At 42.5% G+C, this 21,622-nt stretch overlaps 1 protein-coding gene across 1 annotated transcript; it reads left to right on the forward strand.

Annotated features, from left to right (window-relative positions):
- Window positions 1-9,269: 9,269 nt before the first annotated feature.
- On the forward strand, window positions 9,270-20,647 carry LOC149315439 (p53 and DNA damage-regulated protein 1-like). Its single transcript, XM_089513466.1, has 5 exons — window positions 9,270-9,566; window positions 13,886-13,961; window positions 17,297-17,371; window positions 18,515-18,595; window positions 20,292-20,647. Exons 1-5 carry the CDS (start codon window positions 9,357-9,359, stop codon window positions 20,372-20,374), a joined length of 525 nt encoding a protein of 174 aa, XP_089369592.1. The 5' UTR covers window positions 9,270-9,356; the 3' UTR covers window positions 20,375-20,647.
- Window positions 20,648-21,622: the final 975 nt, after the last annotated feature.

The raw sequence follows: 21,622 nt of genomic DNA on the forward strand, positions 1-21,622 counted from the left end.
TTTTCCAGGGCCCAGGAAGGAGCGCGATTTTCGCGCTCCTTCCTTGGAGCGTCTGGGAGCCGTGCAGTTTGGCTGCTGTGGCTCCTGGATGCTGCAAGCGGCGGCGGCGGGAGACCACCGCAATCCGGAGGTATGTAATGCGCCCAAATTTGTGTACACCAAACTGGTGAAAAGTAAAGGTGTCACTCTCTCAGCCCCAGTATAGTTAACCTCTCAGTCACCAATATGGACAGCTTTGGAAATAATTCGGATTTCAGAATTCCAGGTAAAGGAGATTCAAGCTGTACTGAAAGAAGGACTGAGAGAAACGTGATGTTGGAAAATGAGATCTCAGTCAATGCTCCACAGAATACCTGTTGTCCAGGACAAAACTTATTACTGTCAGAGATAGCAAACATAATGCTGTGGTACAAGTTGTGCAAAGAGGAACAGTGGACTGGAGTGACCAAGCCCTAGAGAGAGAGAAAGACAAGGAGGGAAATTGAAAGGTCATCATCTCTCTATAGGACTTGGAGGAAATTTTCTTCCTTCACCATTTCCAAGCATTAGCAGCTGAACTTATCCACTCAATCCCTAGCAGGCGACTAATGCTTTTGAACTAGGGCTGCATGACCGCAAATGCTCCAACATTTCACAGATGAAAGCCAAGACATGTGACCAAGCAGCATCAGTGTGTGTTCAAGATGGCAAAAACTATTAGGCGGCAGCAGTTTGCTTTTGCCTGAGTCTACTGGGAAGGACAAGATTCCACCTTTGCACCTCATCTCCTTCCTGCTACTTTTGCATTTTGAAATCAGTTTGCAGCAAGTGTAAGGGGAGGACAAATAGAAAAATTGAAAGGGTGAGAAAGAAACTTGGACATTTTAAAAGCAGTTGAAAAACATTTGTGTCATGTCTTTTTAAACTGTTTAAAATTAGTTTGCAGCAAGTGAAGTAAGGTGAGAAAACAGAGAAACTGAAAAGGGGAGAGAGAAGCTGGGACATGTCTTTTTAGACTGTAAGCCTGAGGGCAGGGAACTGTCAAACAAACAATCTGTAAACTGCTCTGATAGCAAAGTCGAAGGCTTTCATGGCCGGCATCCATAGTTTTTTGTGGTTTTTTTGGGCTATGTGGCCATGTTCTAGAAGAGTCTTCAGAGAAGATGACAGCCACAGATGCTGGTGAAAGGTCAGGAATAAACTCTTCTAGAACATGAGCACATAGCCCAAAACCCCACAAAAAACTATGCTCTGATAGCCTTTGTGGCTGAAGAGCGGGGTATAAATACTCTTAAATAAATAAATAGGACGATAGAGCATGAACCAGGATGGTCTCTGATAGATTAAGACAGTTGGGGGGCATCCCCCATTTCAGAATCTGTCCCAAGAAAATTATGGTCTCTATTTTTAAATTTTTTTTATATTTTTTTCCTGTTTTTTGGGTTATCATTGGATCAGGTTCTCCTTTATTCCTTGTGGTTCTGCTCTCATCCTGGGATCTTTGCAACTCAAAATCTTAGGGTGGGAGTAAAGGCATCGTGTCTCCAGTTAGTACACAATTGCAAACACACATGCACAAACATTAAAATGCGCCACATGCAGCACATGTAGAACACAGCCTGGCATTCCATATGCTGGTGAGAAATTCATTTTCAGCTTTTGATCACAGATGGTGAGGCAGTTCTGTTTCCCCAGCATATCTAACCTAAAGAACAAACACCCCCCTTGGCTGCTAAGTTACCTTAAAGATGAGTTGGGGGGGTGTTACCGATTGCGGGGTACACAAATACAACTGGCAAAGCAATGGCGAGTTAGGTTAGGAATCCTTGATAATGAGAAGGCAAGCCTTACAAGCACTCTTTGAAATGTTGCAGGATACAAACTTTGGCACTGGTCCTTTCCTTCTGCACTTCGGTCTCAAGCAAGAGACAGACTAGCAAAGAGAAGTGCGTGGCTAAGTTACATAACTCCACAATGGGGCCAGACTCTCTGAGAGGAGGATGCTTTATGTCACAGATCCTGTGAGCCACAGAGGTGAAAAAAAGTAAGAACAGAAGCCCCTCTCAGGACCATTGCCACGGCTCAGGGACTTTGCATCAAAACAGCAAAGAGATCTGTGGTACCTCAAAGGCTAACACATTTATTACAGCATGAGCCTTCCTAGGAATGTAAAACCTCACCTATTTCATCCTTGCATGAAAAGACTAATAATTACGGGCATTTTCATTTGTTTTTTCATTTGTTTGTTGATATTCCTTCCTCTTATTTTCACTTTTGCTTCTTCTGTGTCTAAGCCTGCTTTTCTTACACTATGTTCTGCATAATAAGTTGAAAAGGTAGGTGATAAAATGCAGCTTTGTCTGACTCATTTGCCAATTGGGAACCATTTGGTTTCTGGGGAGTATATCACACAGAGCTTTTTGGTGGTGTTGTGGCTCAGTTCCAGCTCACTTCCGAAGTGATTGCACTTCCAATGATGTGGTTTCATGTCATAAACTGACTGTTTTATCAGACACCATTGATTTCTATGGGAGCCCCTTGCAAAGTACTTCAGCAGTGTTTCTGAAGTCACCCCTCATTTTGGTAAAAACGGGAAAAAAGTGACTTCAGAGAATTCGCTTCCAGGCTGCCTTCGATTGCACTGCGATTTGGACTGATATGGAAAAGCTCTCTGATGCCACCCCTCTTGGCCGCTGCGTCCTGCTCCGTCATTCCCCTCCTCCTCCTTCATGCCATTTCCTCTCTGCCAACCAGCCGATCCCATCATCCCCTGCGTCTTCCTAGACCCCGATCTACTCCCCTCCTTCAGCCTGCCACCAATCCCATCATCCTTGCCTTCTCCTAGACCCCGATCTGCTCCCCTCCTTCAGCCTCCCACTAATCCCAACATCCCTGCCTTCTCCTAGACCCCGATCTGCTCCCCTCCTTCACCCTGACACCTAACCCATCATCCTCTGACTGCTCCTGCATCCCCACCTCACCCTCTGTGCCACCTAACACATCATCCCCTGACTGCTCCTGCATCCCCATCTCGCCCTGTGCCACCTAACCCATCATCCTCTGACTGCTCCTGCATCCCCATCTTGCCCCCTCTCCATCTAACCCATCATCCCTGCTGCTCCTGCATCCCAATCCTTGCCCCAGGGACCCCCAGCGAGCTATCCCATCATCCCCTGACTGCTCCTTCACCCCATGAAAGATGACAGCTAAGGAGGGGGCAGGGAAGGAGGACAGCGTCCAGAGCCCCACCGAGCATGTGCAAAGGTGCCGATTCGAATTGTTGAACCCTCAAAGTATGCTCTGGTGTGGTAATACAATGTGCACTCACCCCCTTGCTTGAGTCCGCATCACGTGACTTGCTTGGAATCGAACTGACTTCGCTTGCCCCTCACTGGAAGAACAACAGAAAGGCAACCAGGTGTGGGAAAAACATCACGTTTTAACCTCAGTCCGCATTGCTAGAGAGGAGTAACTCTGGATCTGGTGTGGAAAAACATCACACTTTACATTGCTAGAACAGGAGTGACTGCAGATCTGAACTGCAACCCCCCCCCCCCCCCATGTGTGATAAGGTCCCAGGTTTAAAGTGTCTAGATCAATATGAAAAACTTTTGTCATGTTTTTTGTGGGTTTTTCGGGCTATGTGGCTCTGCATCAATAGAGGTATAGTCTAGATCGAGGGAAGTAATAGTTCCACTCTATTCTGCTTTGGTTAGGCCTCACCTGGAATACTGCATCCAGTTTTGGTCACCAAACTTCAAAGAGGATGTTGAGAAACTGGAGCCATGTGTCCAAAGGAGGGCGACTAAAATGGTGAAGGGTCTGGAAACCATGAAGCCCTATGAGAAGAGACTTAGGGAGCTGGGGATGTTTAGCCTGGAGAAGACAGTTAAGAAGCTGATATGATTGTTGTTGTTGTCATTACCTGCCTTTGAGTCGATCTTGACCCATGGCAACCCTGTAGATGAGACATCTCCAAGACCCCCTGTCCTCCACTGATCGGCTCAGGTCCTGCAAATTCATACCCGCGACCTCCTTAATAGAGTCTATCTATCTAGCATGCGGTCTTCTTCTCTTTTACTTCCCTCCACGTTTCCCAGAATTGTTTTTTCTAATGAATCCTCTCTTCTCATGATGTGTCTAAAATATGACAGCCTCAGTTTTTTCATCTTGGCTTCCAGGGAGATTTCTGGCTTGATCTGCTCCAGGGCCCATTTGTTTATCTTTTTGGCTGTCCATGGGATCCTCAAGCACTCTTCTCCAGTCCCACATCTCAAATGAGTTGATTTTCTTCTGACCTTCTTTCTTGACTGTTTAGTTCTCACATCCATACATGGTAATGGCTTGTGTGATTCTAACTTTTGTGCTCAGTGCCACCCTCCCGATTCTTAATCTTCTGATTTCCTGGCTACAGTCCCTGTTCCTGTCAATGTTTGGTCCCAGGTATGAGAATTCTTTTACTATTTCTATTTCCGCATTGTCTGGGTTGAAACTGTTTTTATTTACCTTTAACAATAAGCCTGCCTTTGGACTTTCTTCCTTGATCTTTCTCAGTAGTTGTTCCAGATCTGTGAGGTTTTCTGCTAGTAGTATGGTATCATCTGTGTATCTTAGGCCCGTTACAAATGGGCGTAAAGTACGTCCTCAGGACGTACTAGGGTTAGGAAAGGGCGTGCTTTACGCACGCCCCTCACCCTAGTACGTCCTGAGGACGTACAAAATGGCAGCGTCCGTTCTACACGGGCGCCGCCATCTTGACGTCACAGAGCTTAGCATCCGCACATTGCATGGCGGAAGTGACACTGTGAGTGTGTGACTAGTGACTTGCAGCGCCACTTCCGGGGCGCAAAAAGAAGTGCCATGTTGGTGCTTCTTTTTTGCGGTGCTGGGGAAACTTCCGGTTTGGCCGCTGGGGCTCCTCGGTGCCGCTAATGGTGGCGGCGGCAGACCGCTGCTTTCAGGTGGTCTGTAACGCGCCAAAGATTCTTAATCTTCCTCCCTCCAATTTTCACTCCTCCTTAATCTATGTCCAAGCCTGCTTTTCGTATGATATGTTCTGCATATAAGTTGAACAGGTAGGATGATAAGATGCAGCTTTGCATGACCCCTTTGCCAATTGGGAACCATTCTATTTAATAATAATAAATAAATAAAAATTTTATTTATATACCGCTATTCCAAGGATCACAGCGGTGCACAGCAAGAGATAAAAAACAGTTAAAAACATCACAAACCCCAGTACCCCCAGCAAATAACAACAATTAACAAAAACAACAATAGAGAACCAAGCAGCTCCCCATACAAATGGCTGTGTGGAATGGAATACAGCATAACACTTCCAAGGGGAAAGAATGACAGACAAGGCTCATGGGGGAAAAGCCTGGCGGAACAAGAAGGTCTTTAGATCCTTCTTTAAAATATCAAGGGAGGAGGAAGTACGGAGCTCATTGGGGAGGGAGTTCCAGAGCTGTGGGGCTGAAATAGAAAAAGCCCTCTGAGTTGATACATAACGAGCATCTGGAACTCTTAATAGATGTATCTCACCCGATCTGAGTGTGCGGGGCGGATTATATAGGGAGAGGCGGTCCTCCAAGTACCCTGGGCCCAAGCCATTTAGGGCTTTATAGGTAATAACCAACACCTTGTATTTAGCCCGGAAGCAAATTTCTCCATGTTCTGTTCTGACAGTAGCCTCTTGATCTGAGTACAGGTTTCTCATCAGGACTATTAGATGTGTTGACACTCCAACCATGTCTTTAAGAGCGTTCCACAGGCTTTCATAATTTATGCAGTCAAAGGCTATGCTCTGTAAAGCACATGCTGATTTTCTCTGGAATTCCTTGGTGTACTGCATTAGCTATCGTATGTTTGCAACGTGGTCCCTAGTGCCTCTTCCTTTCCTGAATCCTGCTTGGACCTCTGGGATTTCTCTCTCCATGTATAGTTGGAGCCTATGTTGTAGAATTTTGAGCATAATTTTGCTTGTGTGGGAGATTAGTGCTATGATCCCATAGTTGCTGCAGTCTTTTGTCTCTCCTTTTTTTGTGGATGGGGATGTATATTGATAGTTTTCAATCTGTTGGCCATCGTTTTCTTTTCCATATCTGTTGACATAAGTTAGTTAGCACTAGAGTTGATTCTGTCAATGTGGATTGCGGCAGTTCCATTGGACTATCATCTGTTCCTGGTGATTTGTTTTTTGCCATTTCTCTTATTGCAGCTTCCACTTTGCTTTTTAGAATTTGGGGCTCATCTTCATATGGCTCTTCATTCCATATGACTTTCATTTGGTCATCTCTTTTATATAACTCTTCTGTGTATTACATCCAATGTCTTTTTATTCTTTCCTGGTCTTGAAAACAAAACAGTCAGGAGAAAGAGGCGCCTCCAGGGAGATTTTAAGCTTCAGCTGTTCTAGGACCCATTAGTTTGTCTTTTTGGCCATCCTAGAAGATTTTCTTCTTACCTGCTTCCTTCGCTGTCCAGGTCTCACATCTGTGCATTGTGATGGGAAATACGATGGATTGGACGATTCTAACATTACTAGCAGAAAACACCACAGACTTGGAACAATCAATAAACAAAATCAAAGAAGAAAGTGCAAAGGCAGGCCTAACGTTAAACTTAAAGAAAACAAAAATAATGACCACAAGGGACTTACAGAAATTCAACCTAGATAATGAGGAAATCGAAATAGAATGGAGAATCTACACAAAATTCAACCTAGACAATCAAGAAATCGAAACAGCCAAAGATTTCCCATACCTTTGGTCAAATATTGATAAGAACAGAGACTGCAATCAAGAACTCAGAAGAAGATTAGGAATGGGAAAGGCAGCTATGAAAGAACTAGAAAAAATCCTAAAGTGTAAAGATATATAGCTGAACACTAAAGTTAGAACTGTCTGAGACGTCGTATTCCCCGTCATCATGTACGGATGCAATCGCTGGACAGTGAAGAAAGCGGATAGGAAGAAAATAAATTCCTTTGGCCTGTTACAGACAGCCAAAATAAAGCTGCTTCGAGTCACAGTGGAGGTATGGTGTTTCAATGATGCATGCATCCTAAGAATCCAGAAGCCACACCAAAGCCACACTCCAGTCCTTAGGGCTGGAGTGTGGCTTTGGTGCAACTTCTGGACTTTTAGGACGCATGCATCATTGAGACACCATACCTCCACTGTGACTCGAAGCAGCTTTATTTTGGCTGTCTGTAACAGGCCTTTGAGATGTGGTGCTGGGGGAAAGTGCTGAGGATACCATGGACAGCCAAAAAGGCAAACAAATGGGTCCCAGAACAGATTGAGCCTGATCTTTCCCTGGAAGCCAAGATGATGAAACTGATGCAGTTGTACTTCAGCCAAATAATAATAATAATAATAATAATAATAAATTTTTTATTTATATACCGCTATTCCATAGATCACAGCAGTGCACAACATATTAAAAACAGTTAAAAACAACAATATACAACAGCAATCAATAAAAACATAACATCAACACTCATACAAGGCTGAAAGAAGGACCCATTAGAAAAGACAGTGATGCTGGGAAAAGCGGAGGGAAAGAGAGGAAGACCTATACACCAGATGGATAGACGCAGGTCCAAAACACATTCAGAAATAGTTATTATTAATTCCGCAGATAGGAAAAATCCGTATAAAACCACTAAAAGAAACCACACTGAAACATGAGCAATCCGCATTGAAGTTGAGTATCATCCATGGTCCAAAACACCTGTAGAAATAATCCAGTTTGAGAGCACTTTAACTGCCCTTGTGCTAAGGAATCCTGGGAATTGTAGTTTGTTGTGACACAGAAAAGGAAAAATGCCTCACAAAACTACAGTTCTCAGGATTCCCTAGCACTGAGCCAGGGCAGTTAAAGCGCTCCCAAACTGGATTATTTCTGGAGTGGGTTTTGGACCTATTAATAGTTGTTACTCAGCTTCAGTGCGGATTACTCATGTTTCAATGTGGTTTCTTTTAGTGCTTTCAAATGGATTTTTTTTCATATTAATAAAATAATTAATAATAATAATAATAAAATAGTTGGTGTGGTGTGGTTTGAGCAGCGGACCAGATTATTTGTTATGACTATATATATATATATATATATATATATATATATATATAGTCATTTTAATGGTTGTTATATTTTATAATAATTTTAATTGATTTTTTATCTGTAAGGCGTCTTGGGTCCTTTCGGGGAGGAAGATGGGGTATAAATGAAATTAATAATAATAATAATAATAATTATTATTATTATTATTATTATTTCTGCAGTGTGTTTTGGACCTGAATTGATTTGTTGTTTTTTTTAAATTAAGTTTAAGAATACAAGAGATGTGAATAAGTAAATGAGGGAAATATTGATAGGATATAAGATGTAAAAAGGTTATTGAAGATAAATCTCTAATAGCTAATGATACAAGATGATCGATGTTGATATATATGATGGGATTAATTTCATTATAGTAGGATAATGGTATAACAGGTGTAAACATTCTGATTAAGCACCAAATTTTGTGAGCAAAGGAAGGATTTTATTTTATTTTTTATGTAGGGTTTGTAAGTTATGTAAGATCAGTATTGTGATATCTGTGTTTCACACGGAGTCATGTTATATATGTTATGTTTCTTATATGCACCCAAATGCTTTAAAAACACTTTATACATTTTGTCCAAACTGCTATATTTAATGTATAGCTATCGCAGAGTTGCACGATATCATTAAAAATATTTTATCATTTATGATGTATTACTGTTTTTTGTTGATGGGTCTCTTTTACTAATTTTACCATGTTGTTTTATTTGTGGGTTTTGTGCCTTGGTTTTTTTTTAATACTGTTTTTGTATTTACTGTTTGGATCTATTTTATATTGCTTTTAGCTTTTAACAATAAACTTCTATACATACATTAAAAAAATGTTTCCCAGTACACTCCAATACTTTCAAACGGACGATGTATTTTATTGTAATCCGCCTCGATCCAAAGGGAGAGGCGGGATATAAATTTTAAAAATATATTATTATTATTATTATTATTATTATTATTATTATTATTATAGTATTTATTATGTTTCATAAAAATTATTTAAAAAAGAATCTCGAGAGAACTGCAGCCTGTGGCCCATTTATTTAGTGTTTGTCGCCCTCCAAATTTAGCATCGAGCTCCAAAATTGAGGAAGGAAGGGTCTCTTTTTCACCTCAGGCCTGCGATAAATAATGGGGCAGGAAGGGAAGGAGAAGCCTGGGAAAGGCGGGGAGGAACCGGGGCTGTTTTACAAACAAGGGGCGGAGGAAGCCGCCTCAAAAGGCGCCATTCTGGGCGGCCGCGGCCTAGTCGCCGGAACGGGGCCTACTCCGTTGCTATGGCAACCCCGACCTCCCTTAGGAGTTTCCAGGCGGCGCCGACTAGGCCTCGCCGCCTCCCCTTTGTTTCGCCTCAGCTCCGGAGGCTCTGCGGCTCCTTCTCTCTCTCTTTCCCGGCCAAGATGGGCGAGCAAGACCCGGCCTTCGTGCTCCGGTACTTGGCCGAAGTGGAAGCCCTGGCCGAGGAGGTGATGGCCGGCAGGCAGCAGGTAGGCCGCGATCCCATCAAGATATAGGCTGCATGCATCCACTGGAGAAATAACCCGGTTTGGCACCGCTTTAACTTGTTGTCTGGCTCTTTGCTATGGAATTCTGGGAGTTGGAGTTTGTTGTGGGGTCCAGAGCGGAGCTCTGCTCTGGGCCCACAACAAACTCCAACTCCCAGAATTCCATAGCAAAGAGCCAGACAATAAGTTAAAGCATGTTTATCATTTTTAATTGTACACTCATCCCTCCATATTTGCAGCTTTGATTATTCATAGATTTGATTATTATGTCCCCTCTAGGAATATCTAAGTCCTCCAATGCAACTCTGTGGTCAACTAATCAAAAGTTGCCCTGGAAAACCTAGAGATTCCCAGAGAGAAGGCTCTACTAAGCATTTGTGGCTCCTCTATTGCAGGTCTCTGGTCAGTGTCTGTCGGACGTTGGCCACAGAGTTGCCCTGGAGGACCCAGAGATTCCTAGAGAGGCCACCCTTCTAGGCCTTTGTGGCTCCTCTATTGCAGGTCTCTGGTCAGTGTCTGTCGGACGTTGGCCACAGAGTTGCCCTGGAGGACCCAGAGATTCCTAGAGAGGCCACCCTTCTAGGCCTTTGTGGCTCCTCTATTGCAGGTCTCTGGTCAGTGTCTGTCGGACGTTGGCCACAGAGTTGCCCTGGAGGACCCAGAGATTCCTAGAGAGGTTTTCTCGCAGGTAAAACCTGGTGTTTCTGTTATTTGTGGGTTTTCCACATTCAGAGAGGTCCTGTGCCCCTAAACACAGCGAATGCGGAGGGACAGGTGTAAGACAGTTGTTCCTCCACATTTGTGGCTTTGACTTTTGCGGATTGAATTACTTGCTTGCTATGTTCTCTCTAGGAATCCAGTGTAACTCTGCCAAAAGTTGACCACAGAGTTGTGCTGGAGAAGAGAAAAGACTTCTCTAGGCATTTGTAGGCCCTCCAGTGTGATTCTATGGCCAAGTTCTGGCAGATGTTGTCCATAGAGTTGCACTGGAGGAACTGGAGATTCCTAGACAGGTGTTCTCTTGGGTAAAAGGAATAGTGTTCCTTGATCTCTGGTTTTCCAACATTGACAGGGGTCCTTCGCTCCTAACCCCCGAAAATGTGGAGGGACCACTCATAATATTAAGATAAAACTGCATCATAGTACAATTCAGTTAACATAACCTTAAACAAAATAGACATGCTTCTGAAGAAATGAACTGAAGCCCACAGAAATGTGCGCTCAAAAAATGGTGTGTGATGTGGGATATGAATGGGATGCTCCTTGATTCCTGGTCCCAAAGTTAGTATGCAAAGGGATCTTGTAGCACCTTTGAAACTAAGAGAAAGAAAGAAGCCGGGAACATGAGCTTTCCTAGACTTGAGCCTACTTCCTGAGATGCGTGCCCTGTATCTGAGGAAGTAGGCTTACGTCTACCAAAACTCATGCTCCTGGCTTCTCTCTTTCAGATATAGCCAAAACACACTGCAGAAATAATCCAGTTTGAGTCCACTTTATCTGCTCTGGCTCAGTGCTAGGGAATTCTGGGAACTGTAGTTTTGTGAGACATTTAGCCTTCTCTGTCAGAGAGCTCTGGGGCCACAATAAAGTACAGTTCCCAGGATTCCCTAGCACTGAGCCAGGGCAGTTAAAGTGGTCTCAAGATGGATTATTTCTGCAGTGTGTTTTGGAACTTGCTTTATAAAATCTCAAGGCCCTAAAAATGCTGTTGGAATAATAAGTGTCCTCTTTGCCGGCCAAGGTGGCTATTTCCCCCCCTATTTTTAATTGTTTTTTCAAAGACAAACAAAAGAGTAATAACAAAACAAACAAACAAACAAACAAAAAACTTCTGTTGGTCAACTTCTTTATCCTGTATTCTTATAGTAAACCTAACAGCGACTTCCTTTATATAATTCTTATTTCCTTGTTTTGTACAAAGAAAAGTACATTTTCTACCTTTATTTTCTATAACCGTCTAGTTTTGTTAAACGTCTGGTAAGTCGCTTCTAAGCCTTCATAATTTAATTTGCTTATTCCCGACGTGCTTCTAATTTTTCCCATTTCTTTTTGAATTGTTGAGTTGTTTTACCATTGATTATCATCGTTAATTTGCCCATTATTCCATATTCATTTAATTTAATTTCCCATTCTTCCATTGTGGTCTATCTTTTTCTTTCCAGTGTTTGGCAAAGACTATTTGGGCCGCCGTGATCATATATTATAGTACACTTGTTTCTTCCTTATTTAATTGATCTTTCAAATCATCTGTTATGTTTAATAGAAACAATTCTGGACTCATTTTAATATCTGCATTAGCGCTATTATTTTTTTATTGACCCCCCCCCCAATTTTTTGGCTTTTTGCATTGCCAAATGCCCCCTTTGCTCTTTCACACTTCCAGCAACGGTCTTTGTCCTTTTTTGTATCTTTGCAAGTTCTGATGGTGGCATTTGCCATCTAAAGAAAAGCTTATAATAGTTTTCCTTTAAATTGTAACATTTTGTAAATTTTAAATTGTGTTTCCATGTTTTTCTCAGCTAGCTATCAGGATTTGTTTCCCCAGTTTTATCATATTTTCTTGGATGGTTTCTTCTTTTAATTCAGTATCTAGTAGCAGATTGTACATTTTTGTTATCAGTTTCTTTTCATCTTGTATTAGAATTTTTTCTAATTCTTTAGATTCTTCCTTGATATCTTGTAATTTTTTGTCCTTCTTCCCCTTTTCTAAAATTTGACGGTAGAACAGCCAGTTTATTTCTGTACCTACCTCTATCATTTCTTCCTTTGTTTTTAATCTAGCTCCTTTTGTTGTTTTGGTTAAGATATTTTCGTATCTGAGCCAGTCTCCTTTGTACAGATTGTCTGTTTTTAAAAAGGCTTGGTGCGTGGAAGTCCTTCCTGGGATCTTCCTATGAAGGCAGCCCAGAGCCTTCCAAGGCAGTCAGTGCCTGCTGAGCCCACCTTCAAAGAGTTCCACTTCAGGTGCCTCCTGGCCACCATCTCCGTCTGGCAACTCTGCCATGCAACATTTTCTGTCCTCGCTTACTTGGGATTTTTGGAAAAACTGACCCAGTGTTATAAGAAGTCAGTTTTTTTAATTCCCAGGCTATTTTTGCGGACAGTGGCAAAAATGGGTGGAAGTATTCTTCTTGTATCTTAATCTATCTGGGAGCAGAAGATCACAGCTGTGCTAAAAGAATAATCTTACTTGATTTTGCTTTTAAATTGTGCTGTAGTCCTACTTCGTTGCGCATCCTTCCTCTGCACCGTTTTATTCTCTGGTTGTTTTTAAAGCTCACGCCGTTGGCTTAGAATCATAGAATCATAGCATTGGAAGAGACCCCAAGGGACATCCAGTCCAGCCCCATTCTGCCATGCAGGAACTCTCAATCAAAGCATCCCTGACAGATGGCTATCCAGGCTCTGCTGAAAGGTCTCCAAGGCTTGCCATATCCTATCTGGCCAGGTCTTTCATGCTAGCTGGGGCTCCCTTTGGGGGGGGGGGGGTAAAAGTTCTCACTCCCCCTCCCAGAATCTCTCCCCTAAGAAAGAAGGGACTGTTCCCTTAAGGAGAACTGGAGTTTCTGTTTTCAAGAAAAATATGGACTACATTTTTAAAGATCTCTCTCTCTCTATATATATATATATATATACACACACACACACACACACACACACAAAATGTGTCACACTCAAAATGTCTATAAATAATCTATATGAGAAAAGAAATCTTATTTAAAAGCAAAAAAATAAAATAAAGGTAGTTCCTATCTTTTGCCCAGATCTTATACAATGATCATCTTATTAAATGTTTATTAAACTCTTTATCTGTTTTTCCTTTGTCATAGCTTAGAGGTGGCTGTTCTGACCTGCCTAGGAAGGGAATTGCTGAGCCCAGAAATCCTTAGTTGTAAAGGTGTGGGACTGAGAGTAGGCCGTGGGTAGGCTCCAGGGGTCTGTTGCCAGCATTGTACTTTCTCGTTTGAATCTTCATTGTCTTCTTATTCTCACTTCAGAGCATCAGCTCCACTCATTGCCACGATCTCCTGAAGATACTGTAGGCATGCTCTTCTCTTCTACCACCCAGGTCTCAAACAAAGAAAAAAATCATGGTGGCAGATGCATAGTCAAAGGACATGACATTTGTCCAACTTAAAATAGGGCACTGACTTTGCCTGCCTCAATTTCATCATGTTAGGGGTGGGGTGGGAGAGAGGTTTTCTGAATTGTAAGCGGAGATTTCCAGTTTGTAGGAGAGCACTTGTAAATTGGCTTTTTTGATAATACACAACCTAAAGATTCCCCCACTTCTCTTTCAGATTGTAGCTTTGGATCAGAAGCGAAATGAGAACCGGGAGGCACTGAGGGCTTTAAGCAAGGAGCTAGACTCCTCAGGTGAGATGTTTACTTGAACATACGAGCTGGACTTTCATTTTGTCTGTCATGTTCAATGCAATCTACTCTTAACTGGCTTCTGCTTGTTAGTGTCTTAGAGGTCTTTCCCAGGACTGCTAATGGAGATTTCTTAACTGGCAATGTAAGCAAACTTGGAAGATTCCTGCATGTGAAACATGTGTTCTGTTACTGGGCTCATTGCTTCCTCTTGCTTTTAATCTTTCCTTCTAATCTTTAGAAACCTGTTGCTTCCCCAAAGTGTTGGTACCTGGTAGTTTGGGAGCACTGATTCATCTCCCAGTTTCCCTTTGCTTCAGAAGGGAGGACTTTTTTCTGGGAATGTACCAAATCTAATAATAAACATTCTGACTGATGTGCTGATGCAGCCTGTTGTTGTGCTGTGTAGCCTGTTCTGTAGATTATTTGTTAGGACAGGACATAAATATAACTTTCTGCAAGGAACCCAGGGTTGTATTTTTATCTTGTACATTTTGCAGGTTGGAAGTGAAGGACTTTCCCAAGACCACCTGGACTAGACAATCTGATCTTAGTACTTCATCCACTGCACCATACAGACCTGGTTAACTTCATGTGTTGTGTTAGGTCCAGATGCTCACATGGTTTCTGTGATTCCTCTGTCCCACCACTGTAGAGCTGAGATCCTATACAGGTTAATGAATCTACTTCAGTCAGTGAACTAGGCGTATTCCTGGGCATGACTTGTTTAACAGAAACTTTGGCACCAGAGACAGAAATAAAACAGAATGAATAGGGATACGTTCCTATGCTACAAGAAAGAAAAGAAAAGAAAAAAGAAGAGCAATTCAATATGTATCAGCAAACTTCTATTCAGAACTAACAATGTGAACATGTGAAATGTTGGGCAAGTCAGCAGAAACATTTTGAACCTTCCACAGAGCACTTGAAAGCCTCCAAATTTTTCTTCATTTCACTAGTCTTCAATCTCCTTATGATTTTCATTTTGGTGGCCATGCTTATGGATTTATGCCTTTTTTAACATCCTGGGCATATAGCTGGTGAGGCTTACCTGCTCTCCCCCTTTCTCTCAATTTTGTTCTCATGCATGCGCACTAACTCTTCAAGATTTGACCATATAACACCTATCTTGAAAGATCTACACTGGCTCCAAATTAGCTTCCGGGCACAGTACAAGGTGTTGGTTATTACCTTTAAAGCCCTACATGGCTTGGGTCCGGGTTACTTACAGGAACGCATCTCCCTATACAATCCGCCCTGCACTCTTAGAACAAGTGGGAAGAATTTGTTGGAAATACCATCATCCAAACATGTTTCGACTTCCCTGAAGGCATTTAGCATAGCTGCCCCCAGACTTTGGAATGGACTCTCAGAGGAGACCCGCCTTATTACATCTCTAGAAATCTTTAAGAAGGCGGTAAAGACAGAACTCTTTCGCCATGCTCATCTCCCTGACCTCCTATGAAGATCATTAGTATGGAACGAGACCAGCTGACCCCTTGATTGATGGATGCAACTGTTTTTAGATTCTGATGTTTTTTAGGTTTTTATGTTTTTGTTTTTATTGTGGTTTTAATGCTGTTGTAATTTTAACTTTGTGATTTTAACCTTGTTGTGATCCTGCTTTGATCCATGGGGAGAGGCAGGAAGATAGAAATAATAATAATAATAATAATAATAATAATAATAATAATAATAATATGGATTCTGAACAACTGCTGTAGACCCTGCCTGTTTTTGGGAGGCACACATAGCTACAGCAGGATCTGCTACAGCAGAATATCATTTTTTCCAGCTCAAGCTGCAGCACTGTTTGCCACATACAGTCTTCCTAATATTGCTAAAGAAATCCAGCTAGACAGAGGATTAGAAGGAAAATGGGGTCTGGACAGGCATAAAAAGACTTTGTAAATAGTGGCTTGTCAGAGGCTTTGTTAATGCCTGAACTTACTAATGTCCTGAACAGAAAGAATGGAATGTGCTATCCGCACAGTTGTATCCTCCTCTTGGCCCAGCAGGAGCCTCTGCATCTGCTTCCCAGTGGGAAGCAGGATGGAGGAAGGAGGCAGTTCAGATGATGAAGAAGCAAGAAGTCTCAGTTCAAAGGGAAGAAGAAATGAGGGTGTGCTCACAGATAAGTAAGTCCTCCTTTTCCTTCTCCTTGGAGCTCAGGTCTGCTTTGTCTGTTCGGCTGGAGTGCAGACAGTGGAGGCTTTCTTGCAGAATTTTGTTTGGTAGCAAGAGAGGGAACTAGCCTGATGCCAGCGTTGACATGACCTGTTTTTGCCATGTTTTTGGCATCTACAAAGTACTTCCCAAAAGCTGGAGACACAGGATTAGCAGAGGAAATGGTCCTATAATTTCTGCCAGGCAGCAATAACTTATAAAAAGTTACTGTTATCAAAACCGTGCTGGTTTCTCCATCCCTCTTGGTCTCATGCACGCCCTTCATAGCAGAGTGTTTCCTGACGGCACGTAAAGGCGAGTGACTAATGTCTACTACAAGTGTCAGCTGTCTCTCTGGGGGAAGATTACGCACTGCAAATTGTCTGGCTTCCTTTGTGCACAGTGAGGCTTTTGCATTAATGAGGGCAAAGTCTGCAGCCTCTGGTGGCATTTTGGGCTCTTTAAAGGCTTGTACCAAGCCTTCACAAATGCTCTTTGTCTAGCAGAAGACTAACAGTGTCTGTTTCACATCTCCTTCCCCTGTGGCCTGGAGTTGTGGATGAGGTCTTGTCCCATGGCAGCTGTTGATTCCTCTGTGTCCCGACACCAGCAATGTGCACATGAGTTCTACTCATCTGGTTGAAGAGGGCTAAAACAAGTGTGGAAAATGCAAAGTATACTTGTTGGCAGTCAAGTTGACTTTATCTTATAGCGACTCTATGAATGAGAGACCTTCAAGAGCCCCAGTCAATAATGGCTCTGCTCAAGTCTTGCAGACTCAGGGCAGCCGTGGCCTCCTTGATTGAGTCAATCCACCTGAAGTGTGGGCTTCCTCTTTTCCTACTGCCCTCCAACTTACCAAGCATTATGGTCTTTTCTAGTGAATCCTGCCTTTTCAGGATACGCCCAAAGTATGACAGCTTCAGTTTAGTCATCTTGGCTTCCAGGTTAAGGCTTTATTTGCTCCAAACCCATTCATTTTTCTGTCAGTCCATGGTATCCATATAACTCCAAATAAGTTTATTTTCTTTCTGTCAGCTGTCTTCACTGTCCAGCTTTCACAAACATCCACAGGAACTGGAAATACTATGGCCTGTATATCACAATGAAGGGCTTTAGAAATGAGCCTGCTCTTTGTCATGATGCTTTAAGGCTTGTTTTGTCATTTTCAGATCAGGTCATGGTTTGCTTTGGGAACATGTTTGTGCAGCTTCCAAAAACAAAGACCAAGGATATGTTGCAGAGAGGTGAGACCCTAGTGTGCATGTAGTATGTCTGCAAAGTCTAATGTATCATCAAGGGGCAAACATCTAGGTTCAGAATAGATAGGAAGATGGTTAAATATGATTGAGGAGTGCGAGGTGGCTTGGTCTCAAGCAGCTTAAACATTAAGCAGATCATATTCGGCAGTCTTCCTCAGTATTCCAAAACACAGTTTGGCACCATTTTTATCGTGCCATTTTTGGCAGTTCTGTGATGAAGCCTTCCGTGTTGGATGGTTAGATGCATGCTAAAAAAAAACCTTCACTTGCAAGGTTTTGTCAGATCCTGCCATTTCGCCCCACACCCCCAAATTACAAGGGCTTTCCACAAGCTTGTTCTGATATAAAATGAAAGCTGAGTTTTTCAGGGTGCCGGCTTAGAAGAGAATTGTCCCTGGGGCTGAGAAGGGAAGAAGGAGGCACAATTGTCTGCTGAGAGAGAGATAAGAGAATTAGGAGATAAGCCAACAAAGGTGGCCAGCAATTCTCAGTGGGTCTGCTTCCATTCACTTCCAGCATTCTTTCTGTCTCCAAGGGAGCCTCAGAATCCTCCAGCCTGAGAGTAGCTTACAGACAGTTCCATTATGTAACGTGCATAGCATCTAACCAGAATGTTAGAAAAACAGCACCTGTCCCCAAAGAGTCAGTCATTGTATACATTCCTGTTGGCCATCTGTGGTTTTACAGAGTGCCTCTTTTTTAAAAAAATGCATCCCTGAGCTGCTTTCAAAGGCACATTTATGACCATAATATACAATGTGTATGCAAAGACGTGCCTGCTGAACAGATGATTTCCAAGGCCTAAAATGGAGGAAAGCACATCAGTCAAGATGGGGGTCACACAAGGCTCCTGGGTGTTACCCAGCTGCCCTGAAGGAAGATTCCCTTCTGCCCTCTTAATCCAAGAAGGGAAACTTGGGGTTAGGCTTAGAAGGAGTAAATAGAGTTGAAAGAAAGCTGGCATTCTTAATATAATCGTAAGGTTTGGAATATATGGAGTGAACATCTCCCTACAATCATAGCTAAAAAACAAAGCAGGGAATAATCTGAATTGAGACAGCAAATCTTGAGTTAAGCAGTATTCTAAATTCTATGGATGATTTATTATGCCCTGTGCTTTTTCTCCAGATCAGGAACGCTTAGATGAAGAAATAGCCAAACAGCGGAAGGAGCTAAAAGTAAACGTCAGCCGTCTCTTGGAAGCACAAGGTAATTTATTACTGTACCAGTGTGGAACCTGATCATTCTGCATTGAATCAGGTCTGGATCATATACCTGGACCCCAGTTGCTTCCACTCTCCATGCCACCTTAGATAATTATTCTTTTTCTCTGCCCCTTTGTTTATGACCTCGGACTATCGTAATTCGACCTTCCCATCTCCTGCCCCTGATATATGTAATTGTATTGATTCCTGTTCCTTTGTAGGGATGTTTTTAACTCTGTACTGTGATGTTTTTAATCTTTTGTAAGCCGCCTTGATCATATTTATGGAAAGGCGGGGTATAAATAAAAATTATTATTATTATTATTATTATTATTATTATGAGTTAAGATCATCATAATAGTTGGTAGTAGTTTGGGAAGAGCAAAGTAACGTACTGCTATACTATGCTGGGTTCATGGCCAAGAAGCTGCCCTCTGAAGTGTACCCCTCCAAAGGCTAAAGAGGGACAACAGGAAGTCTGCCAACTACAGAACTAGTTAATGGAATCTTAACTAGAGGGGACATAATGTACATGTCAGTGAGCATTAAAAAGTCAGTAGTAGGTGAGGGGAGGCAATTGATCCCAACACTTGGATGATAAGTCGAAGGCTTTCATGGCTGGCATCCATGTTTTTTGTGGGTTTTTTGGGCTATGTGGCCAGGTTCTAGAAAATTTTCTTCCTGATGTTTTGCCAGCATCTGTGGCTGGCATCTTCAGAGAATGCTTTGCCTGGAAAAAGTTGGTGTATATATACTGTGTGAACCTGGGAATGCATCTGAAATTATCCAGATGTTTGTGGATTTCAATGGCTTCCCTGTGCATCCTGACATGGATAATTTCAACCGGAAAGAAGAAACCCTTGAAGTGAACAAAATTTGGCTACCAGTCCTGAGGAAGAGCAAAATAAGGACTCGGCAAATGCAAATGGGAAACCATTCAGAGTCAGGGGCTTTCCCAGCAGATAATGATCACCAATTAGCAGACATTAATCCTCCTTTGCATTAGCCTCCCATGCTGAGGCCAGCCATCAACACAGAACAAGACACATGCAAATCACTCCTGCATTCCCAGGCTCACACAGTATATATACACCCAATTTTTCCAGGCAAAGCATTCTCTGAAGATGCCAGCCACAGATGCTGGCGAAACATCAGGAAGAAACTCTTCTAGAACATGGCCACATAGCCTGAAAAACCCACAAAAAACTTGGATGATAGTTCTTGGGTTCTCTAACCCCTGCCCAACTTAAATGGTCAATGGATGCAGCCTTTGCTTAGTGTCCTCCTTGTGAGGGGTTTCTTCTTCACAACTCTCCAGTCCTAGAGCCAAGGATTTGTCCTTTGTTGTTAATTCTGTGATGTACCATACGCACTTATGATATATGTAGTTCCAGGCAGCCCTGTGGTCCTTTTACAGTACGGAATTGTGGTGGTATGATTCAATATTAATTGCCAAAACAACATACTGCAGATTCCTGAGATTTGCAGTGTAGGGAGGGGCATTTAAATTTCTCATTCAAAGAGCTGTAGTGCCTCCTCAGATTGCTAACCTCAGGATGAAGCCATGGCAGTTAAAAGTGGAATTGTACCGCTTTAATCTGTAGTGTGACAGGGCCCCAGGTGAAGAGGTAAATCCACAGGTTTCAACATTCCCTGGAGCCTTTTAGGACAACTTACTATTTCCTAACTCTTTCTTTAAGGTAAGCCAGAACTGAAAGGCTACAACCTGAAACCATTAAGCACTGAAGAAATGTGGTTTATGAGAAAGTTGGTGGATGGCTGAAGCAGTCTCACTTTATGGACTACAACTTTCAACGGAGAACTGGGCCACAGCTTTCTGCGGCTTGGGCAACCTGTCTGCCGGAGTGCAAGCGTCCCACCCTGAGGAGCAAGACAGCTGAAGCACTGTTGTCACTTCAAGAGGAGCTTTTGAATTCAGATGGCAGGAAGTGTAGGAACAGAACTGTAATGCCGCTCCCTTCCAGGATATGAATGCCCTGCTGACATCTGTGCGAGTTTTGTGATAATAAATTAAAATGTCCACTCAAACCCAAAATGTGTATGACTATGTGATGAGTGATGGGAAGTGTTCTTCTGTTCAGCTTACTTGCCTTACGATGCTTTTCCTGAAGTCAGCAATTCTGAACTGTTAAAACTCTGGGCAGAAAGCCCAGAAAGTCGTAACTGCCCTTTTGGACAGCAGTCTGTCTTGCTCCGCTGTGTGAAGAGTGTTGTGGGCCAGGTGGATAAAAATACCAGAAAAAACACAACTGGGAACATTTGTCTTGTTCTTCAGCTGCAGCCAAACATCTGCTGGTAGTTCAGTACAGCTACTTCCATCCTAAAAGTGGGCATGCCGTGAGAGATTAAGGAGGCTGGTAATTGATTTTTAAGGTGAGATAATCAACATCCCTGGGAATTCTGGTTTTTTTCAGGACTCCATCAATGGATGCTTGTTTACATTAAATATGCAGAAGGAGGGAAGAAGAAATCCTAAAATCCAAACTCAAAAATTAAAGAGGTTGCAAGCTTTGATTAGTCCTTTCCACCCGACGTTTTGTGCATCCCTTTTTTGCCACCACTGGGTGGTGTGTTTCTCCACTGCCAGCTTTCCAGTATAATCTGTAGCCAGTATGTTAAATGATCACACCAACAAGCATTAACAGGTTTGTTAGTTACATGCTGTCAAGTTGGCTTGACTTTGCAGCAACAAGAGACCTGTTATTAGCAGCCCTGCTCAGGCCTTGCAAACTCAGGGCAGCTGTGGCTTCCTTAATTGAATAGGTCCATCTGTTCCTCTTTTCCTGCTGCTTTCAACTACGGAGTATTATCACCGTTTCTAGTGAGTCGTGTCGTCTTGTGAGATATTCAGAGTAGGATAGCCTCAGTTTAACCCTTTTGGCTTCAAGGGATTGTTCAGGCTCAATTGACTCTTGAAACCATTTAACTTTTTGATGTTCCATGGTATCCGTACTCTTCTCCAGCACCACATTTCAAATAACTTGATTTTCTTCCTGTCAGTTTTCCTCTT

Source organism: Sceloporus occidentalis, unplaced genomic scaffold (assembly GCF_023333645.1).
Source record: "Sceloporus occidentalis isolate IW3139 unplaced genomic scaffold, rSceOcc1.0.p SCAF_3, whole genome shotgun sequence".
In the NCBI taxonomy this organism is placed as follows: domain Eukaryota; kingdom Metazoa; phylum Chordata; class Lepidosauria; order Squamata; family Phrynosomatidae; genus Sceloporus; species Sceloporus occidentalis.

What these genes read in the sequence shown, in the direction of transcription:
- LOC149315439 (XM_089513466.1), top strand. Translation starts at nt 9,357, where the DNA reads ATGGCAACCCCGACCTCCCTTAGGAGTTTCCAGGCGGCGCCGACTAGG. An exon ending in TGATGGCCGGCAGGCAGCAG is followed by an intron (nt 9,567 to 13,885) that starts GTAGGCCGCGAT and finishes CTTCTCTTTCAG; the next exon opens with ATTGTAGCTTTGGATCAGAA. An exon ending in CCGTCTCTTGGAAGCACAAG is followed by an intron (nt 18,596 to 20,291) that starts GTAATTTATTAC and finishes TCTTTCTTTAAG; the next exon opens with GTAAGCCAGAACTGAAAGGC.